Raw genomic sequence first — 16,924 nt, forward strand, 5'->3', positions numbered from 1 at the left:
AGATTTAAAAAAAACAGAACAGGTAGGATAAAAGGAAAGCAATGAATCAGAGGACAGATTTAAGCTCAAATGTAACAGTCATTATATCACATACACATAAACTAAATATTCCAGTTAAAAAATATTGTCAGATTTTGGACAAAAATAACCACCACAAGCAGTTTATAAGAGACATATCTGCCAGGCATGGTGGCTCATGGCTGCAATCCCAGCACTTTGGGAGGCCAAGGCAGGCGGATCACAAGGTCAGCAGTTCAAGACCAGCCTGACCAATATGGTAAAACCTGGTCTCTCCTAAAAATACAAAAACTAGCTGGGTGTGGTGGCGCACGCCTGTACTCCCAGCTACTCGAGAGGTCTTGACCCTGGGAGGTGAAGGTTGCAGTGAGCCAAGATCGCGCTACTGTACTCCAGCCTGGGTGACAGAGAGAGACTCTGTCTAAAAAAAAAAAAAAAAAAAAAAAAGAGAGAGAGAGAGAGAGAGACATACCTTAAATGCACAGGCACAGAAAAACTGAAAGTAAGGTAAGAGAGCAATTAACCACCCAAGCAGTAATCAGGGGAAAAAAAAAGCTAATGCAAATATCCAAGTCAACTTTGCAAGAAAACATCACTAAAAATGACCATTTCATGATTTGCCAGAAAGACATCAAATTTCTACATCTGTATATACATGATAATAGCTTCAGCATGTATATAGCAGAAATGGACAGAACTAAAAAGGAACAGATTTTCACAGTAACTGAAAGAACAGATAATAAAAACAACACTATAAGGACATCTAAGATTGAACATCATACATATACAACTGTGTCCAATAACTGCTCAATATACATATTTTTCAAGCGCATAATAACCCGTTACCAAATTAATCACATAATAAACCATAAGGCAAGTCTAACAAAAATAAAAGGAGTGAACTTATTCAGGGTATGTTCTTTGACCAAGGGAGGAATCTATTACAAATAATAAAATAAATCTGAAAATTCCCTAGGTTTAGGAAGTAAGCAATTTACTTTTTTTTTTTTTTTTAAATGGATTCTCACTTGCTTGTTCAGGCTGGAGTGCAGTGGTGCAGTCTCAGCTCACTGCAGCCTCTGCCTCCCTTGTTGAGGAGATTCTCCTGCCCCAGCCTCCCAAGTACCTGGGACCACGGGCGTGCACCACCACGCCCAGGTAATTTTTGTATTTTTAATAGAGATGGGGTTTCACCATTTTGGCCAGGCTGATCTTAAAATTATAGCTTCAAGTGATTCATCCACTTCGGCCTCTCAAAGTGTTAGGATTACTGGCATGAGCCACTGCACCCAGCCTAAGCAATTCACTTTTAAATTACCCACAGAGTCAAAGAAAACATCCTCATTATTTTCAACTGAATGATAATAAAGATGCAACATATTAAAACTCATAGAATACAGCTACAGCAGTACTTAGAATGATATTTACAGCTTTTAAAAGCACACAGAGAGGACCAACAAAGTCAAAAGTCTATTATTTGCAAAAAATAAAAAAATGGATAAGCCTCTGGTGAGACTCATTTTTTTTTTGAGACGGAGTTTCGCTCTTGTTACCCAGGCTGGAGTGCAATGGCGCAATCTCGGCTCACCGCAACCTCCGCCTCCTGGGTTCAGGCAATTCTCCTGCCTCAGCCTCCTGAGTAGCTGGGATTACAGGCACGCGCCACCATGCCCGGCTAATTTTTTGTATTTTTAGTAGAGACGGGGTTTCACCATGTTGACCGGGATGGTCTCAATCTCTTGACCTCGTGATTCACCCACCTCAGCCTCCCAAAGTGCTGGGATTACAGGCTTGAGCCACCGTGCCCGGCCGAGACTCATTTTTTAAAAGGGTAATACAAATAAATTAGTATGAGGAATAAAAGAAAACATGATATAAATCCTACAGAAAATAAGCATATTGTCAACAATTTATACCAATAAATTTGAACATTTAGATGACATAGATAAATTCCTAGACAAACATAATTATCATAACTGACACAAGGCCAGGAGCAGTGACTCACGCCTGTAATCCCAGAACTTTGGGAGGCCAAGGTGGGTGGATTGCTTGAATTCAGGATTTTGAGACAAGACTGGCCAACATGGTGATATTCCATCTCTATAAAAAATACAGAAATTAGCTCGGTGTGGTGGCACGCACCTGTGGTCCCAGCTACTCGAGAGGCTAAGGCAGGAGGATCCCATGAGCCCAGGAGTTCAAGGCTGCAGTGAGCTACGATTGCACCACTACATTCCAGCCTAGGTGACAGAGACGCTGTTTTTTAAAAAAAACTGACACAAATAAAAAATCTGAAAAGTTCTATATCTATTACAGAAAAACTTCCTCACAAAGAAAACTCTTATTACTTTAAAAAGAAATAACATCAATCCTATCCAAACTTTCAGAGAACAAAGATGAAACATTTCCCAATTCATTTTATAAAACCGGCATAATCTTGATAGCAAAATATGACAAAGATATTATAAGAAAGGAAAATTTTAAGTTAATCTCACTGATGAATGTAGAAGCAAAAAATCCTAAACAAAATCCTAGCAAATAGAATCTAGGAATCTCATTCTCTCTTTGTATATATATAAAGAATACTTGGTCCTTGCAAGGTTAACCCTCAAAAACATGTATAATTCTCCACAACAACAAAATAAGAAGAAAAAAATCACAATATCATCTCACTAAATAATGGAAAAACATTTGATAAATTAACATCCATTAATTTTTAAAAAATCATCCATTCAGGATAAAAAAAAAATCACCCATTCAGGAATATAAGACAACCTCCCTTAATCTGATAAAGAATCAGTATTTTAAAAAAACACCAACTACAGCAAATATCTTTTTTTTTTTTTGAGACAGTCTTGTTCTGTCGCCCAGGCTGGAGTTGCAGAGGTGTGACCTCGGCTCACTGCAACCTCCCCATCCCAGGCTCAAGCAATTCTCCTGTTTTAGCTTCCAGAGTAGCTGGGATTACAGGTGCACACCTCCACGCCCAGCTAATTTTTGTATTTTTTTCCTTTTTTTTGGTAGAGATAGGGTTTCAATATATTGGCCTGACTGGTCTCAAACTCCTGACCTCAGGTGATCCACCCACTTCGGCCTCCCAAAGTGCTGGGATTACCCATGTAAGCCACCGTGCCAGGAGAAAATATTCTTAATGAAGAAATGTTGAAAGTTTTCCCTCTGAGATCAGGAATGATACAAGGATGTCTGTGATTATCACTTTTATTTAAAAAACATTGTACTGAAAATTCTAGACAGTGCAATAAAGTAAAAGAAATGTATGTGAACTGGCTCGGCATGGTGGCTCACACCTATCATTCCAACAATTTGGGAGGCCAAGGCTGTTGGATTGCTTGAGCCCAGGAGTTTGAGACCAGCCTGGGCAACATGACAAACCCCTGTCTCTTCAAAAATACAAAAATCAGCTGGGCATGGTGGTACGTGACTATGGTCCCTGCTACTCGGTAGGCTGAGGTGGGAGGATCACTTGAGCCCAGGAAGTTGCCCCCCGATAAAAGAAGTATAAGTAAATTAGTAACAAATTAAACTCACTGTTTGTGGACAACATGTGTCCTCATAGGAAATCCAACAGAATTTTCAGCTAAGCTATTTTAATCAATAAGTAAACTTAGGTCACTGAAGATAAAGTCAATATACAAAAATCATTGTAAAAAATATAATATTTCTACATGATAATTATGTATATATTATGCATATACTATATAAATAACAGTAAAATTTCAAAACATCATTTAAATATACAAATAAAATACCCAAAAATAAATAATGAAAAAGGTACATAGCCTCTACAAAGAAAACTATTAAAAAAATTAATGAAAATTAAGAACTAAATAAATGAGTTTACCCAGGAATTAAAGATAAAATATTATAAAGATCTAATTTCTCCCCCAAACTGATCTACAGAATCAATAAAATCCCAATCAAAATTTCAACAGGGCTGAGTGTGTAAATGAAAAGCAGATTCTAAAATTATATTGAAATGCCAAGAACTTAACAGCCAAAACAATCCTAAAGAACAAAAAGGAGAGGATTTACCACACTAAATACCAAGACACATCATAAAGCTGTAATAATTAAGAAAATAAGATATTTGCTGAAAGATAGATATGAGGACCCATGAAATACGATAGAGTCAAAAACATACTTATGAACCCTGATTTATGACTAAGATGCCACTTCAGAGCAATGGAGAAATGATTATGTTTCAGTAAATGGCACTGAGTCAACTGGATAGCCATATGCGGGGGGGAATATCACACCATATACGATATTCAATTCCAGATGGAACTGAAGCTGGCCCTAAGGAAAGAATCATCAAAATCCCTTCCCCTCTGCCTTCAAACTGAGTTCAGCCAACAAGAGACATTAGCAGGAGACTGAGGGTGAGAAGACAAAGTCAGGATATTTATTCCCCAGTTTCTCTCCCCACCATGAGCTGCATTTCATGCCTCTAAGGAAGGCAGTTCCTATCAGATAGCTCTCTCCATACAGCTACCCTCTCTGAGTTGAGGCAACAGCTCTTTCCTGAGGCTTCTTTAAAGACCAAGATGCCATCACTAGACCAAGAGCATCACATTCAAGAGCTCTCAGCCCTCACTAGTGCTGAGATACTGCACTAGTCCTCATTATTTTTTAAACTCTACCCACATTATTTGCAAATCTACCCTTTATTAAACTCCCAAATACCTCGTTTGAGAGCCTTCTGTTTCCTGCTGGGACTCCCAACTAAATCAGATATTACCTAGAGAAGCTGAAGATATGAGTTACAGATATGCATAGCTTATCATCCAGGAATTCCACTCCTAGTTACACACCTTACAAAAAGGCATGCTTATTGTACACCAAGTATATGTATAGGGCTGTTCATTGAAGCAATGATCATAATATTATCAAGACAGAAAAAAATAACGTACAAAACAGTGGAGTAGGGCTGGGTGCTGTGGCTCACGCCTATAATCCCAGCACTTTGGGAGGCAGAGGCAGGTAAATCACCTGAGGTCAGAAATTCGCCAACATAGTGAAACCCTGTCTCTACTACAAAAAATTAGCTGCGCATGATGGTGCATGCCTGTAATTCCAGCTACTCGGGAAGCTGAGGCAGGAGAATCGCTTGAACCCTGGAAGGTGGAGGTTGCAGTGAGCCGAGGTCATGCCAATGCACTCTAGCCTGGGCGACAGGGTGAGACTCTGTCTCGAAAACAAAACAAAAACAGTAGAGTAGGTAGATAAATTCATTGAGTCAAACATATTATAATGGAATACTATGCTTCAACAAAAATGAATAAACTACTCAAACTTTTAAAATTTCAGGGCCTTTTTGCACTCTTAGAAATTATTAAGGACCGCAAAGACCTTTTGTTTCACATAAAGTATAAAGTTTTACAAATATCTATTTATTCATTCTAAAACAATAATGCATTACATGTTAACATAAATAACATTTCCTTTAGAGAAGAAAACAAGTAACTTGATGGAGCAAAAAAAAAAAAAGAAAAAAATGAAAGAAAAAATAACATTTCTTACGAAAAATAACTTCGTATCTCAAAATAAAAATGAGAAGAATGGCACTATTTTATATTTTTTCAAAACTTTTATTGTCTAGCTTAATCGAAAACAGCTCAATTTTCATGTGTTTCTGTATTCAGTCTATTGTAATATGTTGTTTTGGCTGAAGCATATGAAGAAAAGCAGACTTACAGATACTTAGTTGGAAAAGAGAGGAACAGTCTTTTCAGAAAATCATGAATATTTATCTTTGATACTACTAAAACTTAACAAGTGATAATTTCTTAAAGATGAGATGCAATATAGCATCTGAAACCCTATCCGTGAACTTCTCATATTCCATTGCATCAAAATCTACTGGTTTATCTTGTGTGTGGAATAAGTCTTTTTACCCATCATACACAACGTCATTTGGAGAACACTGGCTCACTAAATTATGCAAGTCTTTCAAATGATGACATTTTACTATATGACATCAAAAAAACTCACTTTCATTATTATCACCATCAGAAAGGTTTTTAGGTATTGACATGCTGTCAAGTTCATGGTTGTAGATACAAGTTTCCTAAAATTCTAATTTTCACATAAAAACTCATTGGCAACAAATACAGTCAGTTGTTTTCTTTGAAGTGACAGGCTTGTTTTGTTCATTTTCTTTTCTTTTTTTTTTTGAGACGGAGTTTCGCTCTTGTTACCCAGGCTGGAGTGCAATGGCGCGATCTCGGCTCACCGCAAACTCTGCCTCCCGGGTTCAGGCAATTCTCCTGCCTCAGCCTCCCGAGTAGCTGGGATTACAGGCACGCACCACCATGCCCAGCTTATTTTTTGTATTTTTAGTAGAGACGGGGTTTTACCATGTTGACCTCGTGATCCACCCGTCTCGGCCTCCCAAAGTGCTGGGATTACAGGCTTGAGCCACCGCGCCCGGCCCGTTTAGTTCATTTTCAAGAAAACCTCCGCCAAATACCTCTGTGTGAGTAACCATAGTTTATCAGCCACTCTATCAAATGAAAACAGTGCTCTATTTAAAAAGTAGGAAGTTTAACTTGCAACTCAATAACTACCCACACGCTCCACCTCAAGGCAACCATCATAGGCTGATACGCATCAGAAGTGCTTTAGGCATACTTACCATTTTGTCACACCGAATATTAAAAAGATGTGTTCCCAAAGATTGAGATTTAATAAAATCAATTATTTTTCCTGCTTTACCTAGGACATTCTTGAGTGAAACTGCAGTTTTTTTGTTAACTGTCAATAAATGGCAGTGAGGAATAAAATGGTACTAGTGCAGTTTGGTACTAGCATGCTGCCTTTATTCATGAAAAGGTGTCAGGAGTTTTATTCATCATTGCTTTTGCACCATCACTACAAATGTCAACAGTGAAAAGGGCCGATGACATATTAGTATTATTATAAAAATAGTTTTGACCTTGTGTGCTCCCCTGAGAGGGTCTCAGGGAAATCCTAGGGGGTCAAGACCACACTTTGCGAACTACCTAGTTACATCAACATAAAATAATATGAATAAATCTTAAAAATGTAATCCTAAGCCAACAACAACAAAAGACAGAAAAGACTACACAGTCTGAGATTCATTTATATAAAAATTCAAAAACAAGCAAAACTAGTCCGGGCATGGTGGCTCATGCCTATAATCCCAGCGCGTTGGGATGTTGAGGCGGGCAGATCACTTGAGGTCAGGAGTTTGAGACCAGCCTGGCCAACATGGTGAAACCACATCTTTACTAAAAATATGAAATATTATCTGGGTGTGGTGGCTTGAGCCTGTAACTCCAGCTACTAGGGAGGCTGAGGCAGGAGAATCACTTGAACCTGGGAGGCAGAGGTTGCAGTGAGCCGAGATCACGCCACTACACTCCAGCCTGGGCGACAGACCAAGACATCATCTCAATCAAAAACAAAAGCAGGCAAAACTCAACTATGTCATCTAGGGATGCATACTTCTTTGATAAAACACAATGAAAGATTTTTAACATTCTCTTCTCAGTAACTGACAAATAAGCAGACAAAAAGTAGCAAGGCTATGGAAAATATAAACAGTACAATTAAAAAGCTTAATCTAATGACCATATATAGTACCCTACATCTAACAATAAGAGAATACACATTCTTTGCAAACACATATAGATCACCCATAAAAACTCACAATATACTACACAAAAAAGTCTCCTATAGGAACTATATTCTTTGATTGAAATATAATTATTTTAAGAATCAATAATAATAAAAGATAACCTTTAAAAATCAACATTTTGAAATTTTACAAATACACTTTTAAGTGGTTCACTAGTTAAAGGAATCATTATAGAAATTAGAAAATATTTAGAACCAAAGAATAAAAATAAATACTACATATAGAAACTTGTGATATGAGCTAAAACCGTTTTAGAGAAGACATTTACAGTTTTTAAACTGTTTTATTAGGAAAGAAGATGAAAATGAATGACGAGAATTTGGAGGTCAGAGAGAATAAATCCAACGAAAAGGTAAGAAAAGAACAAAACTAAACCTGCTAGCAACCTAATTTGTTTAAATAAATTTATATCTCATCTATAGAAATACGTCCAAAAAGATCCTACCCAAGTTATGCTAATATCTATATCAATGTGTCTCAACTGATCACCTCAAGTGGCTGGTTAATTTCAAAGCCCAATACCTATTAATCGCAATGCAAGCAATTATGGCTCTCCCCAACCTCTTTATGAGAGAGACTTCTTTGAGTCATGTTCTCCAACTAGAACCTAAGAACCCTTTCTCCACACAACTAATTGAAGATACAATCCTCCCAAACCCCCACCTCTGCTTGTGACCTTGAGACTTTGAGGAAAAACTCAGATTCTCCTGCAAAAGGAGGCTGTGCTTTGAAAAGAAATTCGGAAGTTCACTCAGGTCATCCATGAGTTAAGCTGGAAAAAAATCCAACAAACTCAGTAAGTGATAACTGTAAAATCTCTGAATTATGTGGATTGCCTGCAAAACAAAAACAAAACAAAACAAAACAAACAACTGTCCTTTCTTTCATTCCTTTTCTACTTAGCTCCCTTTGCAAGTACCTCCAACTGCCAGTGTAGGAAATCAAGGTGAAGGCTGGCAGAAAGGCAGCCTGGCTCCTCTCCACACTGCACAGCTTTTGATGGTGACATCACATTTCCATACCTGCACAAAGTACTGCAATCGGCTTTCTCTGAAACCATTCTACCTCTCAAATCTTACATGTCAACATTACAATCTGACCATAACCTCCCAGTTTTGCAGTTTTCTCACTCCTTCACTCCCATTATCCCTGTTCATCAACATTCTTAAAACCTCCAGGCCTTGATCCATCAGCCCCCTCCCATTCAGACTCCCACTCCTATAGAACGAAGACTCCAAAGACGGCCACTGAATCCCTTTCTCACTGTGGTAGCAATGGAGATCCAAAGCCCCCCACAGTAGGGCACTCCCACAGTCTGGCAAAATCACACAGCCAGACAAAACTGCAGTCACCCTACATGTGGTTACTCAGTCTCAGCTGGACTCTCAATGCCACTCTTCAGTTGCTTCCGTATCCCTGGCTTAGTCTGAAATTGGAAAAGGGTTGCTCCTAAGCCTTTCCATTCTCCTAAAGCCACTGTTCCAACCCTGTGGCCTCTTACTCTCCTATCTCACAGAGAAGAAAATAAGGGAGATCCATCAGGCTTGGCTGAAACTACTCTGGCAAAGGTCATGAATGAATCATTCTTTTCTCAGCTTTTCTCATGGCTAGCTGCCTCCTACCAGTCAAACTCCAGCTCAAATGCTACCTTCACAAACAGCCCTTCACTGACCCATCGTGGAAAGCTATTCTCCTACTTACTCTCTCCATTGCCCTACTTCATTTCCTCATCAGACATTTCACAAAGGCAGAGACCTGGCCTGTCTTCTTCACTGCACTATCCCCAGCACCTACAGCACAGAGGGTGCTTAATAAATAGTCCTTAAACTAATTCTGTGGGAAAACTAGCTCTGATTTGCTGAAGTTGTGAATTATCATGAGCTTCAGTTGCACAGTCCTTGTGTAAAATTCAACAACCCTTTTCTAATTTCAAACTATGATCATCAACTTTTCTCCCTACTTCCCTTCATTGTCAGTTTAAGTCTTATACATGCCACCTACTTCAATCATTGCCACCTCTGTCTACCATCCCTTCAAACCTATTTTGTCATTCTAGTTTTTTTTTAGTATCTGGCTTACATTTTTTCTATCTTATCCCTTATTATTTTCAGTAACTTCTTCTACATAGTCAGTGACTGCAACATACATGTCAGCTGCTAACTACAGGACAACCCCAGCCAGCCTCAATCTTACCCTGAACTATTTCCTCTTAAAAATCTCAGCATTCATCTTTCCTACTTCTATATTCTACATCTAGTGAAGTTGTTCACGCTGTCCACTGAAATTTCTAAACTTACAGCCCCTCTACTTTATACTCTTGGGTATGCACTTGATTTTCTACCGTTTTACTGTCTGCATCCTATTAATACAATTCTCTTTACCTTATTAAACCTTCTAGTCTTCCTGCTACATGCTCTCTCCTACCTTATTAGGCTCCAGAGCACCACCACGAAAGTCTTCAAATACCATTTTATTATATGTAATTGCAAACTGTATTATTTAAATTGAATGTGTTAAGATTCAAAGAAAAGCAATACTTGGATAACCAAGCAACAAATCTTTCTATGGTAAATAGAAATAGAAATGTTAAACAGAGAGTTTGGGTATTCCACATTCTCATTTGATTATGGCAAGATGTATAATTTACATAATTCCTAGCCACCACTTCACATGAAGTATTATTTGGAAGAAATACTTACATAGATAAGTCCTGAATAGTAGCGATCCTTCAGATTATGTAAAACGGAAGCTTCATTCAAGCATGTCAATTCTGCCATATCCTCCACCTTGGAAAACTTAGGTGGGTTCATCTTCTGAATATCATCTTTGTTGACCATCGCTTTCTTTCCATTCTCTGCCAACTCCACCATAACTTCATCTCCCCGTTCTTCTTTGATACTAGCTGCCTCAAAACCATGGCGTTCTGATGGAATCCACACTAGCTTTTTAGCTGTCCAATCAGCTTGAGTGGCAGGGTTGTAGATGACAGCCCTGTCCACAAAGAGATACCTCTCTGGATCCTCAAGTCCAGTTCTCTGTGCCATTGTAAATGGAAGGATCCAAGAGCAATCGCCTCTAGGAGAAGAGGAAGAGGGCAAAGTTAGATGTTTAAGAAATATAAACAAATTTACAGGTTTTTCTTTTCTAAGAAACTTAAAACCTTAGAGTAAGCATTAACTCTGTGTTAAGGAGCTGGGGTATACCTCTTTGCAGCCATACTAACCGAGTTTCCAAGGTAAATTTCAGGGGTGACCACAAATTATGACTCTGGTTGTCTGATGGGTTTGCCCTCAATTACTGAGGGCTGAAAAGAAAAAGCAGAAGAAAAAAGGCAAAGTTACAGGTTGACCTTTTGTTTTTCTTCATCTCCTCTTTCACCCTCACCACAAATTAAACAGGGAGTTAAAAAGGGAAAAAAATAAAACACAGATGGATAATAAAAGGTTCATGAAGTAGTACCAGAATTAATATGCCCACAAGGAAATAGCTACAAAAACACATGATTGTCAGAAGAGTAAAGAATCTAAAGAATCTAAAACATGCCTCCCATTCTACCCTCAGATAACAGACTTAAAGCTCTTCTTATGAATACCCCAAATTAATCTCCCGATAGCTTTTCTATGGCCCCATGAGGTCTTAATGTGATCAACTGGGGCCATAAAAGACAAGCATAACTTGGCTTCACACGACAGCCTTTTGAATTTGTCATGGTAGCTGTTCAGGCCTCCATTCTCACCCTGCAGCTACTACACCCCTCATTCACCAACACTCCTTCTCCTGCCTGATCTCCCGCCTAAAAGACTCCAACATGCTTGTCTTCCCTCTAAAGTGTGTGGTCCAGAAGCAAACATCAGAGCCCAGATATGGTCTGACCAGTGCAGAAGAAAAAGGACCCATCTACAATCTTGGCCACATTGAGGAAAGTACTGGTTCTATGACATCTGCAATTAATGCATCTCAAGACCTAGTTGTTTACTTAGTATCCATTTACCATTGGCTCACAAAGGGCTGGCAGAGAAAGCTCCATCACTCTGTGGCTAAGCTACATCCCCTCCTCTACTTGTGCACTGGCTTTTTGAACCAAATGGCAGGACTTACATCCATCACTCATCTTTCTGATGTGACTCATCATGACTGCCTGACAGGATCTTTTTGGGATTTGATACCAACTTAAAACATTTTCGCTGTTACTCCAAATTCCAGGTTATTAAAAATTTCATAGGCATGGTTTCCATGACTTCATTCAAATCAACAGAAGAAGCCAACTGAGTACCTACTCTTGCTCTATCAAATCCCCACTTCTCCCCTCCCTCCACTCCACTCCTCTAACCAAAATGCTAGGGGTTCTTTGTAGGGAAGAGGAAATCATAAAGTAGTCTAAGGTTGTTAAGAGCTTCTTGAGTCCATCAGTTAATCTCAAGTTCAATGAAATCCCTGAAATGGTATAAAAATATTATATGCACTTAGCGTGTGCATATATGTGCTATAACTTTCTCTAGATTCTAAAGGGCTCTATCTGTATCCTAAAAGAGAATCACTGACAGTGGTTACACATTCCAGCCCTTTAACCCCTAATAATAATTTGCTGGAACTGGCCGGGTGCAGTGGCTCACTCCTGTAATCCCAGCACTTTGGGAGGCCAAGGTGGGTGGATCACCTGAGGTCAGGAGTTCGAGACCAGCCTAGCCAACATGGGGAAATCCTGTCTCCACTAAAAATACCAAAATCTTAGTCAGGCGTGGTGATGAGTTCCTGTAATCCCAGCTATTTAGGAGGCTGAGACAGAAGAATTGCTTGAACCTGGAAGGCAGAGGTTATAATAAGCTGAGATCGTGCCACTGAACTCCAGCCTGGATGACAGAGCAAGACTAGCCTCAAAAACAAACAAACAAACAAACAAAAATAAACAAATAAATTTCAAAAAATAATTTACTAGAACCAAATAGCTAAGATTCTTCAGAAATTACCATTACAATGTAACGCATTATAAAAACTCACCCTCTAGAGTAGCCGCTGTCAAATTCTGGCATGCATTTGCACCACCTAGAGGGTTTATTAAAATACAGATTGCTGGGTTCTATCCCAGAGTTCCTGATTTAGTAGGTACAGGGTAGAGCCTGAGAAGTTTTTGTTTGTTTTTTGAGATAGACTTTCACTCTGCTGCCCAGGCTGGAGTCCAGTGGACATGATCTCGGCTCACTGCAACCTCCACCTCCCAGGTTCAAGTGATTCTCCTGCCTCAGCCTCCCAAGTAGCTGGGATTACAGGCACCAGGCACATGCCACCACGCCCAGCTAATTTTTGTATTTTTAGTAGAGACAGGGTTTCACCATGTTGGCCAGGCTGGTCTTGAACTGCTGACCTCACGTGATCTGCCCACCTCAGCCTCCCAAAGTCCTAGGATTACAAGAGTGAGCTACCATGCCCAGCCTGAGCCTGAGAATTTGCATTTCTTTTCTTTTCTTTCTTTCTTTCTTTTTTTTTTTTTTTGAGACGGAGTCTTGCTCTGTTGCCCAGGCTGGAGTGCAATGGTGTAATCTCAGCTCACTGTAACCTCTACCTTCCAGGCTCCAGTGATTCTTCTGCCTCAGCCTCCTAAGTAGCTGGGATTACAGGCACACAACGCTATGCCCAGCTAATTTTTGTATTTCTAGTACAGATAAGGCCATGTTGGCCAAGCTGGTGTTGAACTCCTGACCTCAGGTGATCCACCCACCATAGCCTCCCAAATCTCTGGGATTACAAGCATGAGCCACTGCGTCCAGCCTGAGTCTGAGAATTTGCATTTCTAACAAGTTCCCAGATGCTGCTGCCACTGCTGGTCCCCGGCCACATTTGACAACCATTGCTCCCAAGTTCTGTGGTTGCCATGGTGAGCCACTGCTACCAGCAGGTGTGTTAGAGTAGAAAAAGAGGTTGAAAGTCAAATTCTAGACTAATTAATAACAATTTAAATAATATGCTGATGTCTTCAAGATTATAGACTTGGATAAAACAAAAATCGCAAAATAAGATGAAACCAAAAAAAAAAAAAAAACCACACAAACATGATTATTATTAAAACTTCTATGCCAGTAAAACTGTTAACACATTTTATACCTAAACTTGCATTCGTCTTCTAAGGCATCCTCTTGGGAGAGTGCAATACAGAAAACATTCATGGGTACACATACATTCTGCATAATAGTTTCAAAAGCCCTTTACCTCTAGGGACTGGTCTAATAACACTATTAACAGGTCTTCTCTTTCCAACTTAAACATTGCACACTTGTAAGAAGAAAGGAGGCCAGGTAGGTAATCCCAGCACTTTGGGAGGCTGAGGCAGGTAGATCGCTTGAGTCCAGGTGTTCAAGACCAGCCTGGGCAACATGGCAAAACCCTGTCTCTACAAAAAATTAGCTGGGCTTGGTGGCACATGCCTGTCATCCCAGTTATTTGGGAGGGTGAGGTGGGAAGATCATTTGAGCCCAGGAGGGAGACACTGCGGTGAGTCGAAAATTACACCACTGCACTCCAGCCTGAGCAACAGAATGAGACCCTGTCTCAAAATAATAATAAGTAAAATAAAACTTAAAAAAAAAAAAAGAAGAAAGGAGGCATGAGTTGGATGTGGGAAACATCCTAGATAAATTTGAGGTCAAATAATGGGATACACACTCCACCTTTTAGAAGGACAGAATCTATTGAAAGAAAATGTCCAACTATAACAAAATATAACAAGTTACTATTCTTAGCAGGTATAAACTGCATATCCTACGGAGCACTTAAGAAACTGTCTTGCTGTCACTGGACACGCACACACTTCTTTAATTTTACACTGGACATGTAATTAAATGCTTAAATTTAGCAGGTGACTATAAATTAGAATAATTTAACAAATAACTTCTAGAACAGGTCTAGAAAAAGTAGATCACATATCTCAAAATTATTTTATCAAACTAGGACATCTTAAATTTACAGTACTTTTTCTAGGTGGGGAAATGCTTGCAATTTAATTTTTTTAACCAAATTTAGAACACAAAAGTATAATTACACAGTATGTTCCCAATTTTGGGAAAATTACATACACGTGTGTATTTTTTTTTTTTTAATGGAACAAATACTCATTGGGTCTTTACTGGGTGGTAGGATTACCAATTGCTTTCACTTTTCCAGATTCTTCTCCAATTAAACACTATGAGAATAGTTGTCTGTTCCTTACTGTATCTTGAGCATTTTGTCTAGTCCCTGGTATATAACAGGGGATCTGTACCTATTGATCAGTATTAACCTGAATGGTCCCAACCCTCACAGTGAAATTCAACTTCTCCACAACCAAAACCTATTATTCCTCCAACTCCTGACCCAAATGCCATCCTTTCAGAAGTTCTTTTCAGGTCAATGTGGCAATTTAATCCTTTTCCTCCTCCTAACATTTTGTACTGTTCTCCTGACTTTCTTCTTACCCTACCCTGCGTTGCACACAGGGCTTTGCAGGTGGTAACTGCTCATATTATTGTTTAACTGATAGAGTTCATGAGACCATTGAAGATATTTTGTTTAGTTTAATTCTTCAATTGTGATTGTCAAATACATTTATTTCACTCCATTGTATATTTGGTACCCAGTGTGGATAATAACCGGAGTTTCACAGTATACCGAGTGGTGGTATACTCACCAGTGCTTTGCTTTGCTGAAAGGACAACACTATGATTTTTAAAACAGCGGATACCATTGTCATATATCACTAATTAAGGCCAGTCACTATTCTAGGAGGTGTACATATATAAACCCTTAATCCTCACAACAGCCCTATGAGGTAGGTACTATTAATATCTCCATTTTACAGATGAGGAACCTGAGGTATAGAGAAAGCCAATCACCAGCCCAAGGGCACACAGCTAATAAGGAGCAGAGCTGGGATTAAATTCAGAGTTCAGCTCCAGAGTACATGCTACAATGATGGAAGGTGACATGGAGGAAATTTTGAAGGGCATGTAGTGTACAATGCTATATACTACCTTTCTACTAAATAAAAACCCAATCAATTATGGTTTAGCCAATGAATAATCTGGCAAAGGTTTTATATTTTACAGAAAAAGATACCCATAACTTAGGGGAAATAACAATAAACAGGAATATTTTTGTTAGCAGACATAAAGATAGTCAGAGGGACACTGGTGTCATCTGAAATTGCTGCCCAATTATAATGAAATCATCTATCTGTGTATGAATTAGCCCCCTACAGAGCCGAAGTTCTCATCCCTCAGTGGTTTGAAACACACACCCCTGAGGCTCCACCCCCAGGTCATTTTTCACTTCCAATGAAATGCCACCCAGCAAACTTTTCAGCCCCCTCCCAGCCCCTACTGTAAGTGTGGACAGAGGCAAACAATTCAATTTTATGAACAGCCTGCATATAGAAAGGCAAACAAGAAGGATGGATAAATTAGCCATGACAGAGCATCCATCTATAACAGATGAGCTAAAACAAAACTGTCCCAATTTGTGTACTGCTACCACGAGGTCACTTATATTACAGGGCAGGACAAGTCTGCTAATTTATCAAAATTCTGCTTAACCCAATGATCACAAACACAAACCAAACGCAAAAGGCCACTATTGCTACTCATGGCCTGCCCCGTCTCCCAATTAATATCTCTATACTGTGTTAAATATTTCCAAAACTAGAATCCTATGCCAGGAACTTTTAATTCCTCATGTGATAAAGTACATAAACCACTGAAGCATATAGTCTTCCACCCTACAACGTGCCCTTCAAAATTTCCTCCATCTCACCTTCCATCCCGGCTGCCTTCATTGTAATAATTTCCCTAAGGAGCCCAAATGAAAAGCCAGGCTCTCAGGGGTCACATCCTTCTGCTGCCAAAGCTCTTGCTATATCGTACAATTATACCATATGCTTTCTCCAGATAAGGACGGGGAAGAACTCAATTTAAGATGCAGAAGTAGGGAGATGCATAAAATGGCCACTTTTCCAGAACCCGAGACAGACTGGGCATAATTAAACATCAAAAGCAAGGGACTCAAAGAAGAATTAATAAAGGCAGATTGATGAAGGAGATAAAACAATAAAAAGATTATAAAGTTTTCCAGAGTGAGATACCATCAAGAATAATTAAACCTGACTCAAAGAATCCTCAGTTTCAACGTTAAAAAACAAAATCTCAGCAAAGCCAAAGTATTATGTTTGGTATTACATTATTCAGCGAAAACAGCAGTCTT

General features: G+C 39.1%; 1 protein-coding gene across 33 annotated transcripts in view; it reads right to left on the bottom strand.

Annotated features, from left to right (window-relative positions):
- MYH10 (myosin heavy chain 10) overlaps positions 1-16,924 on the bottom strand; it is a 153,136-nt gene that overhangs the window by 134,148 nt on the left and 2,064 nt on the right. For 29 of the 33 annotated variants that reach the window (XM_035300005.3, XM_035300001.3, XM_078372999.1 and 26 more), the window contains exon 2: positions 10,399-10,774. In XM_035300005.3, coding sequence (XP_035155896.1) covers positions 10,399-10,774 — 376 coding nt within the window. Of the gene's footprint in view, positions 1-10,398; positions 10,775-10,922; positions 11,004-16,924 lie in introns of all 33 variants that reach the window. The other 4 variants (XM_078373016.1, XM_078373005.1, XM_078373009.1 and 1 more) reach the window with 1 other exon arrangement.

This window comes from Callithrix jacchus, chromosome 5 (genome assembly GCF_049354715.1).
Source record: "Callithrix jacchus isolate 240 chromosome 5, calJac240_pri, whole genome shotgun sequence".
Lineage (NCBI taxonomy): Eukaryota > Metazoa > Chordata > Mammalia > Primates > Cebidae > Callithrix > Callithrix jacchus.